The sequence below is a fragment of the Pyrus communis genome, chromosome 17 (genome assembly GCF_041283825.1).
Source record: "Pyrus communis isolate YQ-2024b chromosome 17, ASM4128382v1, whole genome shotgun sequence".
In the NCBI taxonomy this organism is placed as follows: domain Eukaryota; kingdom Viridiplantae; phylum Streptophyta; class Magnoliopsida; order Rosales; family Rosaceae; genus Pyrus; species Pyrus communis.
This window is the reverse complement of record NC_142581.1, coordinates 5,969,610-5,992,238: the sequence shown is the minus strand read 5'-3', so window position 1 is coordinate 5,992,238 and position 22,629 is coordinate 5,969,610. Positions and strand designations below refer to the sequence as shown.

The 22,629-nt window shown below is 38.6% G+C and overlaps 2 protein-coding genes and 1 pseudogene across 4 annotated transcripts; all 3 read right to left on the bottom strand.

Moving 5' to 3' along the window:
* Nucleotides 1-1,169: 1,169 nt before the first annotated feature.
* On the bottom strand, nt 1,170-8,790 carry LOC137709191 (G-type lectin S-receptor-like serine/threonine-protein kinase At2g19130; annotated as a pseudogene). Its single transcript, XR_015958604.1, has 8 exons — nt 8,552-8,790; nt 3,292-4,604; nt 3,078-3,195; nt 2,754-2,925; nt 2,406-2,616; nt 2,043-2,280; nt 1,801-1,951; nt 1,170-1,376 (listed from the first exon to the last, which is right to left on the bottom strand). The product of XR_015958604.1 is annotated as a G-type lectin S-receptor-like serine/threonine-protein kinase At2g19130 (transcript).
* Nucleotides 8,791-12,356: 3,566 nt separating this feature from the next.
* LOC148689323 (uncharacterized) lies at nt 12,357-16,284 on the bottom strand. Its single transcript, XM_088689455.1, has 2 exons — nt 15,049-16,284; nt 12,357-13,958 (listed from the first exon to the last, which is right to left on the bottom strand). Exons 1-2 carry the CDS (start codon nt 16,282-16,284, stop codon nt 12,357-12,359), a joined length of 2,838 nt encoding a protein of 945 aa, XP_088545581.1.
* A 2,477-nt stretch (nt 16,285-18,761) lies between these two features.
* LOC137709193 (receptor-like serine/threonine-protein kinase SD1-8) lies at nt 18,762-22,235 on the bottom strand. 2 transcript variants are annotated; one of them, XM_088688818.1, is made up of 7 exons: nt 20,868-22,235; nt 20,643-20,759; nt 20,377-20,543; nt 20,018-20,228; nt 19,664-19,901; nt 19,440-19,590; nt 18,762-19,349 (listed from the first exon to the last, which is right to left on the bottom strand). In XM_088688818.1, the coding sequence occupies exons 1-7, from the start codon at nt 22,120-22,122 to the stop codon at nt 19,038-19,040; spliced, it is 2,451 nt and encodes an 816-aa protein (XP_088544944.1). In that variant the 5' UTR covers nt 22,123-22,235; the 3' UTR covers nt 18,762-19,037. The 2 variants fall into 2 exon arrangements, 1 of the variants encoding a protein (XP_088544944.1); XR_015958302.1 differs by having other exon boundaries at nt 19,209-19,349; nt 19,440-19,546; nt 20,868-22,224.
* Between the last annotated feature and the right edge of the window lie 394 nt (nt 22,236-22,629).

Here is a 22,629-nt window from a genome sequence, read left to right as displayed (position 1 = left end):
CCCTAACCCTAAAATATAAGAAACCGAAACCCTAATGCTAATGGGCTAAGCCCATATACTAAACTAACTAGCAAACCCAAATAATCATAAGATACTAATATTTTCCAACACCCCCCGTCAAACTCAACGCGGTATATGACGTGAGTTTACAAACAAGCAGATGCGGACTGGCTCTGTTAGGCAAACTGGCAGACATGCAAACTTGACCTGACTGGCGTACTGGCGACGAGTTGGCGAACTGGACTTGACTGGACTGGCAAATTGATTCTTGCTGGCAAGCTGATTCTAGCTGGCAAATTGATTCTAATTCAAACTAGCTAGTGTTGAGAGTATAGAAAGAACCCGTCACTAAATGGATGAGATTTCCATATATCAATTGTAGCAACGAACGAACAAACACAAACATTATCATTTAAGTGGTCACAATTTCAAGCACTTAAGCGATTGTCGTCGTGGTGGGCAACCAGGAAGTTTCCAAGCTCAGCGATAACCATTTTTACATCAACCGTGTGGGCCCAAAAGACCTCAAACATAAGAAACAAAAGTTTTTTTTTTTTTTTTTTGGGTAAATATCAGTTTACTACCCTCATGTTTTGTGGTTTTCAACATTTAGTACATCAAGTTTTTTTCTCCCAGAGTCATACCTAAAGTATAAATTTTGGGACAGTCTCATACATCCGTTAGTCAAACTATTAAGTCTTCCATTAACTGATGACGTGGCGTCCATATGGACAATGACTGGGAGCCACGTGTCAATAAGGGTCCCGTGTGGGTATTAAAAAATTACAAAATTACAAAAAAAAAAAAAAAATGTTCTTCTCCTTCAAACTTCTTTTTATTCTCACTTCCTTCTCTAACCCTTCTCTCTCTCATCCTCTGCACACCATCTCCACTTTCTCTCTCTAACCCTCATCTCTCTCCTTGTCTGTAGACCATCTTTGCCATGAGAGATGAGCAAATCCGTACCTACCTTCTCCTCTGCACCATTTCCCTCCATTCTCTCTTCTGCAACCCACACCCCTTCCCTCCCTTCCCTCTTCTGCACCCACATCACCCTCCCTTATCTCCTCTACAACTCGTACCCACGCTTCATTCTCTCATTTGCAACTCATACCCACCCTCCCAGCTGCAAGGCCTCAGCAACCTCATCTACGCACAAAGTTCCACCTTTATCCACTTCCCCGTTGCTGGGCAACCACTTCGATACCTGTAAAAAGGGCGTGATTGAATCGGGCTCTTGTGCTCTCGCCTAGAATCTCCTCAGCAAGGGCGGTGTATAGCGATGGCGAGGGCCTAACGGCGGCCAACGAAGGCTTCGAGCAGGAGAATTGGGTCTGGTATTTGCGGACGAGGACAAAGGGTTCGATATTGGGCTTCTGGTTGGATCAAATACCCGAGACCTAACCCAGCATTCGTGAAATCCTCAACAGTTCCCCACACGAAGGTTTGATTAGGTTGGTGAGGTAGTGGTGCAGTGTGCTTTCGGAGAATGACAGGATGGATCTAGGAAACCCTAGCAAGCGATGGATGCCATTACAGAGATTGACGACGGTGAATTGGCGACAGGAAGATTAAATTGAAAAGTGGGGTTACATAACTGGAAGTGATTTGGGGAAAAATTGGGTAATTGGGAAAAGGTATGTGAAGAAAGCTCGAAGGAGGTTTGCTGGAGAGAGAAAGAGAGAGAAAGAGAGAGTGAGTGAGTGAAAGCTCGCGAGTACGGATTTGCACATATGGGTGAAGGCCGAGAAAGGAGGGAGAAAGGAAGGACGGTCGGGGGTTGACAACTTTAGTACTTACCCATCCAGCAAGAGTCGGTGAATGTTCAAAGCGATAAAAAGCAGTATTTTTCTTTCCACTTACAATCTCCAACAACAGCACTCCAAAACTAAATACATCTAGTTTCTCAGAGAAATGGCCATATCTTGCATACTCGGGTGACATGTATCCGCTGCATCAATTAATGGTAGAATAAGCAAAAGCACTAAAGTAGCGGTTGCATAAGGTTTAGACGATTGAAACCATGTGCCATATAGACTTACTATGTGCCAACAACCCTATTGGTATTTGCTTCAGTCTGATGTATCTCGAAAATTTTTGCCATTCCAAAGTCTGATATTTTGGGGTTCATCGAGCCATCCAACAAAACATTACTTGCTTTTAGGTCCCTGTGAATGATTTTCAGTCTAGAGTACTTGTGGATGTAAAGTACTCCTTGAGCGATACCTTCAATAATTCGAAAACGCTTTCCCCAATCTAATTCTGTTTTTTCACATGGATCTGATTGGATAAACCATGAAGGAAAATAAGCGAGTGTGTTTTCGAAGGAAAAACCTAATCAAATTTGAAATCCCTCAAATCAACAATATCAAAGAACATAAATCTTAGAAATAATGAGGATATACCAAACAAAAGTTTGTCCAAACTCCGATTGGGCATGTACTCGTAGATCAATAGCAGTTCCTCCTCTTCGATACAGCAACCCAAGAGCCTAACAAGATTGGTATGCTGAAGCTTGGCTATAAGCTCCAACTCATTCAAAAACTCTTGATGTCCTTGCCTTGAATTCTTCGACAGTCTTTTTATTGCTACATCTTGATTTTCTTGCAAAATCCCCTGTAGAGGAAGGGAAATGCCACAAAGAGAACCATCGCAGTACTAATATTACTTAATTAGGGAAAAGGTTACTAATTATCATTTTTATCAAGAAAAATCAATGTACTTTAGCAGTACAAATTAATTGGAAGGGTCACCTTATAAACTGAGCCAAAGCCTCCCTCTCCGAGTTTATTAGCTTCAGAGAAGTTGTCTGTAGCAGCTAATGTTCTCGTTAAACCGAAAACTGGTAGTTCCGTATCATTCGTTCCACCTCCAGCTCCAGCTCCACAGTTTATTTGAGTCCCAACATGCTTCCTCTTATGCTCCCTGTTTCAATCTCAATGTTAGAGCATCAATCATTCGTGTATATATGAGAAACAAAGAAAGACTTCTAGAATCCATGCTCCTGTACGTACTTCTATTCGTGTATGTTTGTGTGTATGAGAAATAAAGAAAGACAGACAATATGGTTGCAGTACCTTCTCTTTCTCAATGTTTTCTTCCATAAGAAATAGCCAAAATTTATAGCAAGCAATCCTGCTGCTGCTGAGACCATTGCAATTATAAGGGAACGCTTCTCATTACGGCCCTTGCCGCCTGCAAATAAAATAAAATTTTCGGTTAAGCAATAAAAATGATTACTCTACAAGTAATGGTCACTCAAAACAACACGAACAATCGTTCGATTATTACTTTTTAGATACATAAGCTCAGAAGCTGCAAGTCTGATGAATAAAATTCTTCCACGACTGTCATCTTCCGCAAGTTGTTCCAGGCCCAAGAGATCTCCGGTCCAAATTGAACATCCAGTATTACTATCATAAGCATGAGCAGTGCAAGAGCAGTTACTTAAGCAGACTGATCCACATTTATCAGCACTCCTAACCTCCACAGACTGTTTATTTTCAGGCATTAACATGTTATGCATTTCTAGGAACCTGTCTTCCGTCCCACACTGCAAACTCGTTTTTCTTGAACACCCATCAGAATAGTCCTGCAAATACCAGTCCGGCGGCGACCTTGGCTCAAAACCCATCAAGCAATTACAGAGGAGCCCTGATATGTCATTGCAACTCCCGAATGCTCCACAAGTCGCATGAACTTCACATTGTCTTCTTGGTTGAGACCAATAAACATTCCATTGTTTTATATTCTCCAACCATGTTAATTGCTGAACCTGCCCCGTGACAGACATCACGAGTCGAGATACTATCTTAGGATCGTAAAGAGAATAGGATAAGTAAGTTATGTTTTCATTTGTCACATAGCTGAAATTATAACTGTAATTAATCCTCATCTCAGGAATCAAGCTGAAAATGCGCGAACTTGCATTCCACGATCCGCTGGTCCAATACTCTATAGACCTATTCCACAATATGTGATATGAATTGCGTCCATCTCGGTTCATCTCAAGAGAGAAAAGACCTGGTGAAGGATCCTCGGAATTCTTCCATGAAGTGAGAATTTGGGTTTGGTTGGTAATTTTGTTGAATCCAATTTTAGCTCCGGGTAACCATGTATGAGTCGGATGATCAAAGCTTTGCCATAAAGGCTCTGAGGATGAAATAGATTCTCTAATAATACAAGATTCCCACTATCCAATAGAACTGCTTTTACTGAAGAGAAGTTGTTGGAGGTCACATTAGTAGACCAAACTGGAGTTTTTGACTCATTGGAGAGAAGTAAATTACTATCTAAGATCGTCAACACTGAAGAAAATTTATCGAAGACCGGTTTCTCCCGATTCGCCACCCAAACTATGGTACTCGCAGATACCACTTGGTTGGAGTACCATACACTGATGTAGTAGCGGCCACCTAATTCGAAGAAACCGAGCTCAAAAATCCCACCTGCAGAGACAATGGTTTGATCACCGGAGAGAGATTGGTTTGCAGTGACGGAGTCAGTTGCACTGGAAACATGGAGCTTGAGAAATAGGCATAAAAAGATAGCTGAAAGCACCAAACTTTGCTTGGTTTTGGTATCCATGGCTGCACAAAACAAATCTGCAAACAAGGGGGTTTTTGAACATTAGTCATTGCAAAAGATTAAAATTTAAAAAAAATCTGGTTAGATTACATATTCAATTTAATCCCTTAAAGTATACATTTATCAAAATTTATATTCAACTTTGTTACTTAATATGTACTTTTATTTAATCTCTCCGCATTAAATTTTAATTTTATTAATATGCAAATATTTAGCTGAACATAAATGAGAAAATATTAAAAGAAATTTGTGATACGAAAATATATAAATACATAAGTATACAAAAATGACTGTGTCGAAATATATAAAATTGGCTTTTTTGTACCGAAATATTTGTACCTACATGATTGTACCGAAATACATTAGAATGAAACTAAATGTATTATATTGAATTAATGTACCTAAATGTCAATACCATGTATCAAAATGTACGTACCGAAATGTATGTACCGAAATATAGTATATTGAATTAATGTACCTAAAAGTCAATACTCAAATGAGAGGTATTAGGTTCAAATCTCGTGGATGGCGAATTCTATACCAAATTAAGTTGTCCATTATGTGGCTTAGCCGAACACCCCCTCGCCTTAGTGTAAAATATATCGTTGTACTAAAAAAAAAAAAAACTCAAATGTGTGTGTCAAAAGGTACGTACAAAAATGCATGTATATGTTTGTATCGATGAATTAATGTACCTATATATTTGTATCGATAGATATACCGAAATATTTTGTATTAATGTACCTAAATGAAGAACATATAAAAAAATTTATCGGACTATATATTATAAAAAAATTAGTTTCCTAAATGTAGATATTAAAATAAATTATGATAAATGAAATAAAAATTAAATTTAAATGTAATTAATACATTAAAATAGGAATAAAAAGATAAATAAAACATCAAAATAAAACTAATAAATGAGATGATTAAATGTACTAGGGTCTAAAATTGAATTTTATTCTTACACAAGATTATAGTCTAAAACTCATCCTTTTTAAGGATTAAAATGAAATTTTCTATTAGAAGGGACTCTCATCTTAATTTCAAGTATTTAAAACGGCAAATCTTTTTGAAATCTCATTTGTTTGACTATTTGAGGATTAATTGCTGTATTTTCTTTGTTCCTTAATGTTTAGTTGTGTAAGTGGGCCACAAGCATTTACTATAAAATTGTAAGTCATAGAGTTTTCATTCAAAACTTGCATTGGTGGCCCTCTCTAAAGTGGGATTCTGCATCGATTTTTTCGCTACTTCATATTTTTGGCATAATTTTCATGACAATATTATAAAGCATTGTGCAAAAAATATAAGGTGGCAAATAATCCATGAAGAGTCTCTCTTTGAGAGTTTTCTTAGGGGAAACATAAATGGGATTTTCTTCTTCCTTTTATTTATTTTTTTATTTTTTTTTTATTTTTTTTTTTTGGGTGTGTGTGTGTAGAATCACCAATATTTAATGGTTGTTAGATGAGCTTGATTTAATTTAGAGTAATATTAGGTAGACCAAATTTTTAGACTCAATTTGTAAACAATGTGATATGTCACCAATGGAAATTAAATACATTAGTCAACACATTAAGCCACTAATCAATTATCACGTCATATGATTTACAAAACTTGGTATAAATAGTTGGCTTCCCTAGCATTACCCTATAAATTAATAAGATAAGAATATCAAAATTTAAATTCATCTAATGAAAAATAATACAATGCTAATGCTCAATTTAAGAAGAAAGATTTTCAATGTACCCGGAACACGTCAAGTGTCATAATACAATTGGTTAGAATTATTTTTTAAGTTTTCAACTAATTATATTATTACACATAATGTATCGAGCCGTATTTCCAATAACACTTAACACAAGGTGAATACCAATGGTGCAGCTCGTGGATCACCAGGATTGGCTTGTATTGGCGATATCTTTCGTGATCATTTTGGTTCATGTGTAAGGTGTTTTGATACTTCTTTAGGGGTGGCTACCTCTTTTGAAGCTGAATTACATGTTGTAATTCATGCAGTAAACTTAGCTAGAGAAAAGAGTTGGCGTTTCCTTTGGATTGAGTGTGATTCGTCCTTAGTTGTTCTTTTCATTTCTGCTTCTAATAATCGTGTTCCCTGGCGTTTGAGGGTTTGTTGGTTGAATTGTTGAGCGTTGCTTTCTTCTATGTCCATAAGAATTACACATATTTTTTGTGAAGGGAATCAGGTGGCTAAATGTTTAGCAAATTTTGGAGAGAACCCATCCTGGGGTTTATTGGTGGGACTCTTGTCCTCCTTGTGCTATTGTTGCGTATCATCATAATCTTTCTCTTCGCCCCAATTTTCGATTTTGTTAGGATAGGTTTTACCTTTTTTTTTCTTTTTCCTTTTTTTTTTTGTAATTGGGTTTTCTTGTTTCAAGCAGTTTTGTATTTCTTGTTTTCGGCTTCAAAAGTTGTTTTTAGCGGGTATTGGCCAAGTTCCCCCCAGCTTTTATTACTTTTCCTATTTTTTCTCCATATTCTCCTAATAAAATCTAGTAGAGAGGGAACAGGAGGGGAATTTATGGTGCAACGGTCCTTTCTCCTTCAAGAGAGGGTTGGTGTCACACACACGACTGTTGACAAAGAGCTAATCTTGCCTAATCCGTCTCTAACAAATTAAAAATTAATAATACTAATAACGCTTAAAATTGAGCCTAGTAGAAAGTTCCCCATGGGAGAAGTCAAGTTCCGGTTCGCACCGATAGGTTCTCAAGGTACTACATTTTCTTGGCTTGTAGAAAATGGCAAGACGAGATAACAAAAGTAATGTAACACGAGAAAATTTGAGCCATTTCATCTCCATCTCCAGCAGTCAGAGGAAGTGGAATAACAAGAAATTAGTTCAGTGAATGCCTTCAACTTAACAGGCGGTGCCCAAAAAACCACCGCAGGGTGGCTAAGTGGTTGGGTGCGAATTTCAAACTCGTATTTTACATGGCACGTTCTAGATTTGATTTTTGGCGCTAATGAGTCACACGATGATGGTTAGGGGAGATATTGAACTGTTGTCATAAAGCCACCAGCTAATCCTTGTTTATTACAAAAAATACAAGCGGTGCCAACAATATAATTTACTCACTCAAATAGTGAAGGTTTCACATTACATCAAAATGTGGATCACATAATTTTATCACATGTTTTTAAGTTTTAGGGATTTTCTATTATACTCACGTGCATTCTATACTCCAAAATTTAACGGTATCCTTGGTCAAGATACAATGAACAAAATTCAAACGGTTCAAAAACCCCCACCATAGAATTTTTGTTAAGATTAAGGCTTAATCAAAAAGGTCCATAAAACATCACAAAAACTTACCATACCCCCTCGTTTTACAACTGAATCACTTATTTCCCAATTCATTCTATATCTCTCAGCACATCCCGATCCAGCAATTTCGTGCTTACTTAGGAATCACAAGTAAGCCAAGTTTATAAGGAATTAAGTGGTAGAGACAATATTGATTAAAAAAATCAGCAGAGTGAATGATTTAGGTTTGGAGTTGAACTAGGTGTGACGGCGGAAGCACTGGACATGTAAGTGTACGCAGGAGCACAAGTTAATTAAACCTTAAACGGGAACTAATTAATGATTAATTTGGTTTTATTTTTCGGTTGACTAATGCTCACAATATGCTTTTAGGTAGTGTATAATCAAGAAAGACAACCACTGGAGTTTTTTAGTTCACTTAATTCACTCAAAAAATCCTTCACTCCTTGAAACTCGGTTGAGTTGGATTTTAAGCTAACAAAATTTACAAAAAATCTCAACGCTATGTGAGAATTTGATTTCACACTAAAACCCCACCCCCAATTTCTAATTTAATTTATCCAAATTGAATCTTGGATATGATACGAAAAACCTTCGAACTAAAGAATATTACAGCCTAATTCATACAATAGAAAGAGAGAAATCAAACAATTAAGAAAAAGTGAATACCTTGCAGGGTGCTTGTGCGTGTGCCAGGGGAGTCTGTCGGCAGAGTGGCTGCGGAGCGGTCGAAGAGCAATAGTAAGAGATGAAGGCCAAAGCCTTCTTTTAACTCTCAGAGCGTACAAGAGTCTCTAAGTTTTATTTGGTTATTCAATAGTTTGGACTTGTCATGGTTCCATTCCTGCCTACATTTTTTGAAGAATCTGATAAAGATAAAATCAAACCAACTAGAAGTCTGTGCCCGTATTTTTCAAGTATAATACACGTTTTTTGACTAATACAAACCTGTTGTTTGAAGAGAGATTTGTCTTTGAGATACTTTGGATGCAGTCTCTAATCTTTAACATTCTTTAATTAAAACCTTAATAGTATTCAAAGTTTGATCAAGGTCCCTTGACTTTGTACACCTCATTATATTACTATTAATATTTATATTTTTATAGTTTTGACATTAATTGTTTGATATTTTATGAGATTTATAATCCTATAAATTTAAAATCCCTCATTATAATACTATTAGAAACGGTTACAATAAAAAAATTCAAACATTTTGATTGAATAAATGGATAAAAACTATGTAAAAATAAGAAATAATAAATGGCAAAAGAATGTATCCATAGTGTTAAAAAATTGGTACATTTTACAAAAAAAATGGTACATTTCACATATAACAAAGTGGTACATTAATAAAGAAGACTGGGTACATTATAAATAAATTAGGGTACAAATAAAAGATTAAAAATTATGAGTACAAATGAATTTTTAAAAATATAGGCGCTAAAAGAAATTAATACATGGGCACAAAATAAAACTAAAAAGAAAATACTACAAATTAAAAAAAAATGTTGCAAATTAAAAGTGGGTACAAACTAAAAATATAAATATATGATACAAAGTTTAGGCATAAAACATAAATATACCATATGTAATTTTTCTATCATTGATTAAATATACAATGTTACATGACGGTATATACATGGGTACAAATTAAAAATGAAAAAAAAATTGGTACAAATTAAAAAATATTTGTAAATTAAAAATAGGTAAAAACTAAAAATAAAAATATATGATAAAAAAATTAAGCCACTAGCGTACTTCTAGCTTGATGTCTTCTTTCTTGGAAGACTTTGTACTTTATAATTAGCTGCACTGGTACGCATTTGTACGACATTTTGTTAAACCTTGTTATATTAATCAGGCCGCGTATGTTTTAATTAAGATACAGATTTAGTTTTTAATATTCATGTTTGGATTTTAGATGGATTTTTCTATGTACTATTGTATAATGTTTAATAAAGCATCTTATTCAATAAAAAAAAGTTTTAAGACAGGATTTGCGTTTTCATGAGATGAGAACTGGTCTTGTCGGGTTGTACAATTTTCTGCCCTGCCCACCCTTAATTGGAAAAGCATAATAAATAAATATATCAGTATACCTAATTTCTTTTTCTCTAGGAATCAAATGCATAATATACATACATATATATATATATATATATATTAGCAAGTATAATTTCTTTGTTTCGCTATACCTGAAAATTACAATGATCAAGATACACGTGAAATCTGAGCAAAAGATGAAAGAGAAAAGGAAGAAATATGCAGTGAAACGATGAGGGGAAGAATAGTATATGGTGGGCTGTCATTATTAGGACAGGATGAGCTGAGGCGACCTTGATTATGTCGTTGCAAAGAGGGGAAGACATGTTCGACCAACCTTGAACTTGGCAATGTAAAACAGCCATGGCTTCTGCAGATTGTCAAACAGTTCAATGTAAAGAGACAGTTCAATGAATTAATTCGCTGGTCAAACACAAAAATATGAGAATCTAAAAGTCAGATCTAGCCGCAAAATTTTATAAGCCATGCAGGTCTACCACCAAATTACTGATTTATTCCAAATTAACTACCTATTATTACGTGTTAGGTTTTATCATAAAAAATCTCGATGATATTAGGGGTGAAAACTCTCAATTTGATTGTATATTATTTTATCATACGAGGGATGTGGGAGACATAGATTCATTTGGACATGCACCTCAAATATATATGTCAGTGAAGTAAACCCTAAAATATGATTCCTGGAGATTGATACATTAATTCCATTCAAATGAAACAAGAATCATCTAGAGGATTAATGTTTTGTGCATGCATAAGGTTGCTAGGGTAGGTGGTCGAAGAGATTTAGCTTCTTAAAAAAATATTTATGCACACAAACAAATTAATGAACCCTAACTCTTGGTCATCAAGGGGAATATGAGCATGAGAAAAAAATTGAATGAAGAAGTTGATTATTATAACTACTAAAACTAATCACTTTATACATTGAGTTGGTGATATTTATATTCACTTATAAGTGAATTTCGATTATCATGAATACCAATTTTTTTTCCTCCCTTTTTAATTAATGTAAATATATAATTGTATTAAAATATACTATAACTAGGTAATATGCGCAGAAACTTACAAACATTTGTAACTTCAATAAAAACAACAAAGCTTACAATATTGCTTGCTCCTGAGGTTCTAAATTTAAATTTCCTTCTACAAATAGGGAGAGAGAAATATAAACAAAATAAAACAAGTCAAAATTTCATTTAGCGGTGGATAAGTAAGTAATTCAACTTAAATCGCAAAAAATATAAATAAACAAAAGGACAATACTTGGGTACTGCCTCCTCAGTACCACAAGTATACTGACTCTGACGTGGCCCACTAACAGACATACACGTATATCTTTCTACAATACCGACTATTCTTGCAACCAAACAACTATCATCTCTCTGACTTCAGCCATGGAGAAACACATTCCCATTTTCACAGACCACTTTAATGGCCTTCCTCCCAGAAGCCAAGTTTCGAACCTTCCTCTTTGTTGCCCATATTCACCATCCTCCTCTTACCAACCCCAATGGCCTTAGATTTCTGTACTATTGGTAGATTTTTCATTCACAATCAATAACGTATGATCCCAGATCAGTGGGGCGAGTCTTTTTTTCTCCATGTTTGTGGGTTGGGAATGGGATTAACGGAGGAGAGTTGAAGAAGGGATAACGGTGGGGACGACGAAGGAGGGGGTGGGAGTGGGATCGACCGGGAAGGGAGTGGAGTGGTATCGACGGGAAAGGAGATGCGGTTGGGATGGACGGAGGAGAGGTTGAGGGAGAAGGTGTGGGGATGAGATTGGCGGGAAGCGGTCTGGGCCTGGGAAAGATGTAAGGAAGAAGATGGGTTTTTGGATATGGGTTGAAGATAAATGCATGTAATAAACAAATGCATGTAAAGGTGGCGTGCTTGCTGCCCATGCTGCAGCACATCTGAGATTGGAGCTGAAACCATGTGGTAGCTGACAAGGAATATTGTACTGCATGTGCAGTATTCCTTCTGTCCAGGTTAGTGGGCATGTTCTCTCAACACTCCCCCTCAAGTTTGGAATGAATGTTGATTATTCCTAACTTGCGAAGCAAAGTCGTAAACTGGTATAAGCTCAGTGGCTTTGTGAAGATGTCGGCTGGTTGTTTCATGGTTGAGATGTGAGATGTCTCGATCATTCCACTTTGAACCCTTTCTCGTACAAGATGGCAGTCAATTTCTATGTTTTTGGTTCTTTCGTGAAAGACCGGATTCGAAGCAATGTGAAGTGCCGCTTGATTATCACAATATAACTTGACTGGACGTTTATGTTTGATACCCAAGTCTTGTAGAACAGATTTCAACCAAGTGACTTCACAACAAGTTGCTGCCATTGAACGATACTCCGCCTCTGCACTAAAACGTGACACAGTATTTTGTTTCTTGCTTTTCCAGGAGATTAAGATTCTCCAAGAAATACACAGTATCCGGTGGTAGAACGTCGTGTGTCTCGACATCTGGCCCAATCCGCATCACAAAAAGCATTCAATTGAATTGGACTTCTTGCAGAAAGAAAAATTCCTTGCCCTGGTGTGTGCTTAACGTATCGTAAGACTCGCTGGGCTGCCTCCAAGTGTGGAGTTCGAGGCTTCTCCATAAATTGACTAAGAATATGGACAGCATACACCAAATCAGGGCGCGTGATTGTCAGGTAGATTAGTCTCCCAACAAGTCGTCGATAAGAGGAAAGATCAGTAACCCATTGTCCTTCGTCCTTTCTGAGTGATAGGTTTTGCTCCATAGGAGAGGTGGCTGGTTTTGCGCCAAGATGACCTGCATCCTCAAGTATTTCAAGGGCATATTTTCGTTGTGAGAGGGTGATCCCCTTGCTAGAGCGAGCAATTTCAATGCCCAAGAAATATCTTAATTGGCCAAGGTCTTTCAACTTGAATTGCTTCATAAGAAAAGACTTGGTATCTTCAATTGCTTGTATGTTATTTCCTGCCAAGATAATATCATCAACATAGACAAGGAGGGCAGTGAATTTACCATCATGGTTTCGGACGAACAATGAATAATCTGCCTTGGATTGTTGATAACCGGCCTTTCTAAGAGCACAAGAGAGTTTGATAAACCATTGACGAGAGGCTTGCTTAAGCCCATACAAAGATTTATGAAGTTTACAAACTCGTGTCTCCCCCTTTCGTCCGAAACCAGGAGGCAAGGACATGTAGACATCTTCTTCAAGATCACCATGGAGGAAAGCGTTATTAACATCAAGCTGGTGGAGGTGCCATTGTTGGACCAAGGCAACAGCAAGGAGTAGACGAACTATAGTCAATTTTGCAACCGGAGCAAAAGTTTCTCGATAGTCTAAGCCTTCAATTTGGCTATAACCTTTGGCAACCAAGCGTGCTTTATATCTCTCAATGGATCCATCGGATCGAAATTTGATTTTGTAAACCCATTTACATCCAACCGACTTCTTGCCAGGGGGCAATGGTTGCAGAGACCATGTCCTATTCGCAGCAAGGGCTGCCAGTTCTTCTTCCATAGCAAAACGCCAGTGAGGGTCACGTATAGCCTGGGAGAATGAGCTGGGTTCTATGGCAGCTGAAATGGAAGTGGTGAAAGCACGATGTCGAGCAGATAAACGATCGTATGTGAGGACATCAAACAAAGGGTAAGGAGTACCTGGTACTTTGGTCAACGCCGAGTGAGATGAAGGGACGGATCGAGAAGGGAGGTTGATGTCGATGTGATATTGTTGAAGATAACCAAGTGCATGAGTGGGTCGTTTAAGACAAGGTGGTGAGGTGGAAAGAAAATGAGATGAAACCGAAACAGGACTCACCGGCGAAGAAGAGGATGGATCGACGGAATCCTGCTCCAGTAGAATGGACGGATGAATGATGGGATCATCATAGGCAGTATCTTGAGTATGTGGAAACACAAGTGGTGAAACTGCAGCAGAAGATGAAAAAGGGAACACATGTTCATGGAAAATAACATCACGGGAGATAAAGATTTTACCCGTGTGAAGGTCGTAAACTCGATATCCCTTTGTGCCATATGGATACCCAAGAAAAAGACACCGTGTGGCTCTTGCATCAAATTTTGTGGGACGATGGTGGTGGGTGGAAGAAAAACATAAGCAACCAAACACTCGCAAATGTGCATACGCTGGCTGTTTGTGGTGAAGTATTTCATAGGGTGATTTGCTTTGAAGAAGAGGAGTGGGAGTCCGATTTATGAGATAAGTGGCAGTGAGGATTGCATCACCCCAAAATTTCTTAGGAAGATGAGATTGAAAAAGTAAGGCTCTAGCAACATTGAGTAAGTGGCGGTGTTTGCGCTCTGCTACCCCGTTTTGTTGGGGAGTAGAGACACAACTTGTTTGATGGAGAATCCCCTTATCTGAAAAAAAAATGGGTCATAGAAAATTCTGGACCGTTATCACTACGAAGAACCTTGACTCGTCTGGAAAATTGTGTTTCAACAAGGTGGATGAAAGTGCTGAGATAAGATTGTGCATCTGATTTGTGATTCATTAAATAAACCCATGTGCATCTTGAGAAATCATCCACAATAGTTAAGAAATATTGTGCCCCTGTGATAGTGGGAACATGGTAACCTCCCCAAATGTCAACATGAATTAACTCAAAAGGAGCCTTTGTGGTGATAGAACTCAAAGGAAAAGGAGCGCGAGTTTGTTTGGCTAATGGACAGATCAAACAATCATCAATGCTACAAAAATTCAAATTTTTAATGCAAGTAGAGAGATGTCGTAAGGTCTTGTTGGAAAGGTGGCCAAGGCGTTGATGCCAAAGCTAAGAAGAAGAAGAGGCAACAATTGACGCTGAATTGCACCTGGTTTTCATCACATTATCAAGGTAGTAGAGTCCTTCTCGTTCAGTTCCCGTCCCAATCATCTTCCCCGATCGTTGGCCCTGAAGTAGACACATTTTATCAGTGAAGATGACAAAACAAGATGAGGTATTAGTGAGTTTGCTGACAGAAATTAAATTCAGTTTAAATGATGGAACACAAAGCACGTTGTGAAGGGTGAGATCATTCGAGAGATGAACTGTGCCAATATGTGTGACATCGGCAAGTGCATGATTGGGTAAGTGCACTTGTCGATTGTATACCGGAACACTTGTGGTCATTAAGCTTGGTGAGCAAACCATGTGATCTGTGGCGCCTGTATCGAAAATCCAGTCCTTTCCCTTATTGAGAGCAGAAGCACAAAAGACTCTACCTGACAAGTTATTCATAGTAGAGGTGGTACCGACATGATTAGATGTGGAGTTGGATTGACTCTTATCAATGAGTGCAAGCAGATTGTGATATTGCTCGGAAGTGAGGCTGTAGGACGAAGGAGATGTTGCTGGAGGCGTTGGCTGGGTATCAACGTGATTAGCCTTGTAATTGGAACCCCTGCGATCCTGATAATCTCCCATATTGCTGTTGTCTTTCCCTTTTTTCAGTTTGCGGCATTGATCAATGGTGTGACCTCTCCAATTACAGTAGTCGCACTTGAGGTGTGCACGACAGGTATCTGAAGTGTGTCCAGTTGCATCACAACGACCACATTTTAGATGGGAATTTCTTGGAGAAAAATTCCTACCAGAGTTTCGCATGTTATCCCGCACGGCGAAAGCTGCGGTATCGGTGACTGAGGACCTTTCAGGAGCATGCATTGAAACTGTTCTTTGCTTCTCATCTTGAATAATAAGTGAGAAAGCTTTGTTGACAACAGGGAGGGGATCCATAAGTAAAAGTTGCCCACGAACCGCAGCGTAGGAGTCATTGAGGCCCATGAGAAACTTCATGGTTTTCTGACTTTGGTGAAACTGCATTAATTCTTTTGCAGCTCCACATGTACAGGTTGGGAGAGTGCATATGGCATCACGTTCATCCCAAAAACTTTTCAGTTTGGTATAATATGCACCAATGTTCAAATTTCCTTGAACACTTCCATGTATCTCTTGTTCAATATGGAAGAGATGTACACTGTTTGTGTGAGAGAAACGTTCCTTCAACTCATTCCAAATATCAGCTGCAACATTGTTGTAGATGACACTTGCTCCGATATCTTTCGAGACAGAGTTGAGCAGCCAGGATTTCACGAGGTTGTTGCAACGAGTCCACTGTTGGAATTCACTTGTGGATGCAGACTCGGGCCTTTTAATGGATCCATTGATGAATCCTTCCTTGTTCTTGGCATTGAGGGCCATGGCCATGGCTCGGCTCCAAGTGGAGTAATTTTCGTCATTCAAAAGGTGTGTGACGAGGATCGCTCCAGGCTGATCAGAGTGATGAAGATAAAGAGGATTGTTGGGATCTTCGTATTTGGTGTGTTTGCTGGAAGATTCAGTTACCATGTCGGCAGGCAGTGTGCAGTGGCTGTGCTTGGCTGTGCTCTGCGGCTGTGCTTAATGGCTGTGACAGGAAGAGCAGCGACGACAAGGCAGCGAGTGTGCAGCTTGCAGTGCACTGGTTGCTGCAGTTACAAATGTCGCTGTTCACAGTATAGCAGCGGAAGAGTGAAGGCAGAGCAGAGCAAAGGATTGCCCAAGCTCTGATACCATATTGAGTTTGATATTTCGGTTGTATTATTCATTTACTGCTCCAATGGCAGTTGGTTTAATATATACATCTTACACACACGCATGCAATAAACAAATGCATGTAATAAACAAATGCATGTAAAGGTGGCGTGCTTGCTGCCCATGCTGCAGCACATCTGAGATTGGAGCTGAAACCATATGGTAGCTGACAAGGAATATTGTACTGCATGTGCAGTATTCCTTTTGTCCAGGTTAGTGGGCATGTTCTCTCAACAATATTCACCATCCTCCTCTTACCAACCCCAATGGCCTTAGATTTCTGTACTATTGGTAGATTTTTTATTCACAATCAATAACGTATGATCCCAGATCAGTGGGGCGAGTCTTTTTTTCTCCATGTTTGTGGGTTGGGAATGGGATTAACGGAGGAGAGTTGAAGAAGGGATAACGGTGGGGACGACGAAGGAGGGGGTGGGAGTGGGATCGACCGGGAAGGGAGTGGAGTGGTATCGACGGGAAAGGAGATGCGGTTGGGATGGACGGAGGAGAGGTTGAGGGAGAAGGTGTGGGGATGAGATTGGCGGGAAGCGGTCTGGACCTGGGAAAGATGTAAGGAAGAAGATGGGTTTTTGGATATGGGTTGAAGATAAAGTTGGGTGTCTGGTTAACAAGATAACAAGTGTTCGGAGATCTAAATGACAGGTGTTTTAATATTATTGGGCCATGTCATTGGGTGTGTATTTTGGGTACTGAACGGAGGATGAAATCACCATTTTATTCTCACATGTAACACTCATGTTCCTTAATTTTTTTATCACAAAGCGACCGAATACCTTATGATCACAGAAATTATTTATCCGATTAGGCCTAGTATTTTTTTCTTTTTCTTTTTTCTTTCTGTTCCGTGCTCTTCCTGGCGAACGGGGCGCACGCACAGCCACAACTTCAAGGAAGCAAGAAGAATCGCAGGTCTTTGCTTCTAACCTTTGCGAATTCAGGTATGGGTATCCTCTTCCTTGATTATTTGGGCGATTAGGAGAGTGGGCTCAACGATTTGGGATATATTTTTCAAATTCTAAAGGTTAAATTGACTGGGTTTTGATTCAAAAGCGTTCTGGTTCGAATGGGTTCAGCAATCTGGTATTTTTCAGGTATGGGTCTGCTCTTTGTGAACCCAGAAAATGCAAATCGAAGCAGGTGGAGGAGACTCAAATCCTCCCAATTTTCCAAAAAACTAGAAAATTAAAAGAAAAAAAAAATCTCAAATCCGTATTTCAAATATAATAAACCAATATTGAGTTTCTATTGTGAACCAGAAAGATTGGGACCGAAAAAATCAAAAGGGAAAAAGAAAGGGAAGCGGAAGAAGAAGAAGGGACGGGAGCCCTGGAAAGAACCGGGTATCTGAAGGTGGAAGTGAGTGTAGCTTCATTGCTCTGCAGCACAAGAATTACCAAAGACATTGTTGATCGTTGGAGCTTCTTGAACACCCATAAACCCTATATGGATACACCTCAAAGCTTCATCAAGCCAGCATATTTCCCTAATGGATTCATCAATAACCTCCATTCCTCCTCCTTTACATAATTTTTGTTAAGATTAAGGCTTAATCAAGAGCTTCATGAACCATCACAAAAAATTTACCTACGCCCCTTCCTCGTTTTACAACTGAATCACTTTTTCCCCAATTCATTCCATATCTCTAATCATTTCTTGAAATGACTTAAAACACTTTTGATGAAAATATTTTTAAAATCAATCATTAATAAAGATACAAGTAACTTCTGAAAAAACACTTAAAGTGCTTCCTTAAAGAAGCATATAACTGGTGTTTCTTGCAGAAAACACTTTAAATGTTTTTGAAACCCAAAATAATTTCTCTAAAAACGTTTTCAATCATTTTAAAAGCTCATCCAAACGAGTCATTTGTCTGTTTTTTTTATTTTTTTATTTTTTTTTATTTTTTTATTTTAAAGAAACGATAATAGTATTGTATTTCAAGAAGTTGCAAGTTACAAGAGAGCCAAATTATGGCTGGGGGTCTCCTCGACCAGTAAGTCAAGAATAAATACCGGTGGGGATTCAACCCAATTATAGTCATGGGAAAGCGAAAGACCATAACGAGCGAGTCGGTGGGCAACTCTGTTAGCTTGATGGCGAACATGGGTAAGAGAGACTTCAGTGATTGTCAAAAGCAACGCTTTGTTGGAGTAACTGTTATGTTTGAGAAGAAGAACAAAATACTTGAGTTCCCATGCTAAAATATTACATGTATATAAACCATCAACCTCTGAAATTTGTAGCTTGCAACTTGCAAGGCTTAAAAATGTGGAATATATAAACTATGATTTCTAATACTTACCCGACCAGCAAGCGTCACGGAATCTCCAAAGATCTTCCGTCTTTGTATAAAACAGATACATTATAGCAAAATCAAGGATCTTCCGACATGGAAAAGAAGAGTTGAATGTCGAGGTTTTTCTTAAGGTTTACACACACACACACACACACATATATATATATATATATTTAATTTTTACGTTCACAAAACGAAACATGACTGAACCCTATCGACCTTCTGGCAAACTAACGGTGAGTTCATTGTTCGAAAAACTAGCAGGTGTTTGACGAGAAGAACCAACAGCACAGGCACTCTTATGTATTAAGAAAGCAGGTTCTTTGAAGGGTGGAAGTGATGTAGCTTCATTGCTTTGCATCATACAAATTACTGAAGACATTGTTGGTCGATCAGCTGGAGCTTCTTGAACACACAATAACCCTACATGGATACACCTCAAAGCTTCATCAAGTTGGCACGTTTCCCTTAACGATTCATCAATAACCTCGATTCCTCTTCCTTCTTGCCATAACTTCCATGCCTAAGGAAAATAACATGCATGTATATAAACGCATCATTCTTGCAAGGCTTAAAAAAAGAAGGGATATAAACTAGGATTTCTAGTACTTACCCATCCAGCAAGTGTAAGCGGATCTTCAGAACCATGAAAAGCAGAATTCCGCTTTCCGCTCACAATCTCTAAGAGTAACACTCCAAAGCTAAACACATCTAATTTTTCTGAAAAACGGCCATAGAGGGCATACTCAGGCGACATGTAACCACTGCATGAATAGTAGAGAAGTCAACATTAAAGACTGCATAAGATTTACATATGAAGGAAACATTGTAACTTACAATGTCCCAACAACCCTGTTTGTGTTTGCCTCAGTTTGATCCATCCCGAAAATTTTTGCCATCCCAAAGTCTGAAATTTTGGGTTTCATTGTTCCATCCAACAGAACGTTGCTTGCTTTTAGGTCCCTGTGAATGATTTTCAATCTAGAATACTTGTGGATATAAAGTACTCCTTGAGCAACACCTTCTAAAATTCGAAAGCGTGTACGCCAATCCAGTTTTGTCTTTTCAGATGAATCTAATTGCACAAACCGTAAAGAAGAATGATTTTAATGTTGCAAAAAGGCAATAAAATGTGATGCTCTGGAAGTCGACAATATGAAAGAATTAATGGTAGAAGTGGAGAGCATATACCAAACAAAAATTTGTCCAAACTTCGATTGGGCATGTATTCGTAGATCAACATCATTTCCTCGTCTTCAATACAGCAACCCAACAGCCTAACAAGATTGGTATGTTGGAGTTTGGCTATAAGCTTTAACTCATTCATGAACTCCTGATGCCCTTGCCCTGACTTCTTTGACAACCTTTTTATGGCTACTTCTTCATTTGCAATCAAAATCCCCTGCAGAGGATGGAAAATTCCAGAATAAAGGAACCGCTAAACTCCTTAACGATGAAACTTAATTTGGGACATCGATAAGAAATATTCAAAAGAAATGATGAAGAACTATTACTGTGCTAGCATGTAGTGCACACAGTGGAAGGGTCACCTTATAAACAGGACCAAATCCTCCCTCTCCGAGTTTATTAGCTTCAGAGAAGTTATTTGTAGCAGCTGCTATACTCCTTAAACTGAAGAGTGGTAGTTCGGGGTCATTCTTTCCGCCTCTAAGGCTAAAATTTCTTATAGACTCGCTTATGCTCCTTCCTATGCTCCCTGTTTGAGTCTAATTGTTATAGCACCATTCGTTTGTGTGTAAATTGGAGAGAGAGAGAGAGAGAGAGAGAGAAAGATGGTGGCGTGTGGTAGTACTACCTTCATTTCTCAATATTTTCGTCCACAATAAATAGCCAAAAATTATTGTAAGCAATCCTGCTGTTGTTGAGACTATTCGGATTACAAGGGACAGCTTATCAACATGACCCTTACCGCCTGCAACCAACAAAAAAGGCTTCATTTTCTGGCTAAATTTTGTTGTCTCTTGTCTGCTAAGAATATAAATTGACACAGAAAGCAGCGAAAGAAACAAAACTAACATACCTTGATCAGAGCGGTGAACACGAATATACATGGTTTGCCCAAGCCAATGATTCTCGACGAGATCCGTCAAGTCATCAAGCCATGTCAAGCATTTTACAGTACCTCCTTCTATCACATTTGAATAAGCATAAGCTGTGCAAGAGCAGTTCCGTAGGCATTCAGATTCACACTCACTTGTACTCATATTTCCTAAAATAATAGCATGATCCGGCAGTTTCATTTTCTCTAACTTTTCAAACCCTTCCCCTTTATCACATGTCAATGCCTTTTCCCGAACACAACCACCGGGCCAGTCCCCCTGAGCCGATTGTTTATGTAATTCGGTCCTAAAACCCTTCAAACACTTGCATTGTGACGAGAGGGGATCACTGTTCTTATCACAGGCTCCATATGGACCGCATGCAGCATAAAAATCACATTTATTAATAGGTTCTTCCCATGCTTTAGACCATGTCTTAATTGTATCAAATTCAGTCCACAGCTGCAGATTTAACTCACCTGTTGGGCTCAAAACGACCCTCGGTTTTAGAGAGCTATTTGACACACCAAAAGTAAGATCAATCTCATTAGCATCGAAATTGTAAGAAAGGAACCCTCCACTTTGATTTCTAAAGTATCTTTTAACCTCCTTGCCAAACTGAACAGCACTTCTCCAATATGTAGCATTTCCCTTCCAAATAATTAGCTGCAGGGGAACTTTCGGATCAATGCCTGCGCTGAACATTCCGGGTTGTGGATCATCAAGTGCTGCCCAGGAAGTAAGACGCGATTGTTGGCCTGTTATTTTGTTCAGGCTAAGCTTCATACTGGGCAACAATGTGTCAGAGGGATGATGGAAGCTCTGCCACAAAACGTCTTGTACAAATATTAGTCGAAGGTTTCCACTATCCATCAATACAGCAGTTGTGGCATTCATTGCAGAAGCTGGTATCGATGCATTAGACGACCAGACTTGTTTTCTAGTCATCCCATCTAACACCACAAGATTTCCATCAGCGCCAAGCATCAAAACACCCGGAGAATCAAGTGGGGATCCTCTGTTGGCAACCCATACTTTCGGTTTCTTTGGGATTGTGTTGTACCATATTCCAAGGAAGAATTTCTTAGAATTTTCAGGACTGAAGAAGCCTAATGCAAATGTTCCACCGGAAGAAATCAAGGTCTGGTCTGCGCTGAGAGATTCTTCTGGTACCAAGGTGTCTAGGCTTGTACAAACAGATGGGAGAAACATAAAAACACAAAGGATCCACCCCATTCAGCTACAGCGAGACAGAGGAGGAGGAGGCAGAAGAAGAAGAAGAAGAAGAAAAGAAGAAGAAGAAGTGATCAGCAATAATTTGTCACCACAACTAGTGAAAGTACACACCCTATTGCGAATGGGCGTCATTACTTTAGTCTCAAATTGCACTGTTCAAATGAATAGTGTTTGGATCCGAATTTCGTTTTATTTACGGCCATGCCATTGCTTTAAAGAATGGTCTTTGTGGGTTTGGGCTCCGGGTGGGGTTTGTTTTGGTTGGCTACAATTGTTTTTGGCGGATGGGGATGGGGTTTGGGCACCGAATCACCGACAGATAGCAGGGGGTGACCTGCTGATTGTTTAATTCATCAGCAGTTTATTGTTTTGCCCGGCGGAAAAGTCCAGCCTTGGCGTATCCTCTGACTCAAATTTAAAAATGGTTTCTTGACTGTTTAGTTTGTTAAACAACATCCTTTCCTACCTTCTAAAGCTCATTTTCTTTATTTTAGCTCAGACCAACTC

Bases quoted from the DNA above. Each gene is read 5' to 3' on its own strand.
- LOC137709193 (XM_088688818.1), bottom strand. From the start codon at position 22,122: ATGGGGTGGATCCTTTGTGTTTTTATGTTTCTCCCATCTGTTTGTACA. The intron at 20,229-20,376 runs GTGACCCTTCCA...CATCCTCTGCAG, and splicing joins GATTTGGTCCTGTTTATAAG to GGGATTTTGATTGCAAATGA. The intron at 19,591-19,663 runs GTAAGTTACAAT...CTATTCATGCAG, and splicing joins AACAGGGTTGTTGGGACATT to TGGTTACATGTCGCCTGAGT.
- LOC148689323 (XM_088689455.1), bottom strand. From the start codon at position 16,284: ATGGTAACTGAATCTTCCAGCAAACACACCAAATACGAAGATCCCAAC. The intron at 13,959-15,048 runs GTATACAATCGA...TATGGCACAAAG, and splicing joins TAATGACCACAAGTGTTCCG to GGATATCGAGTTTACGACCT.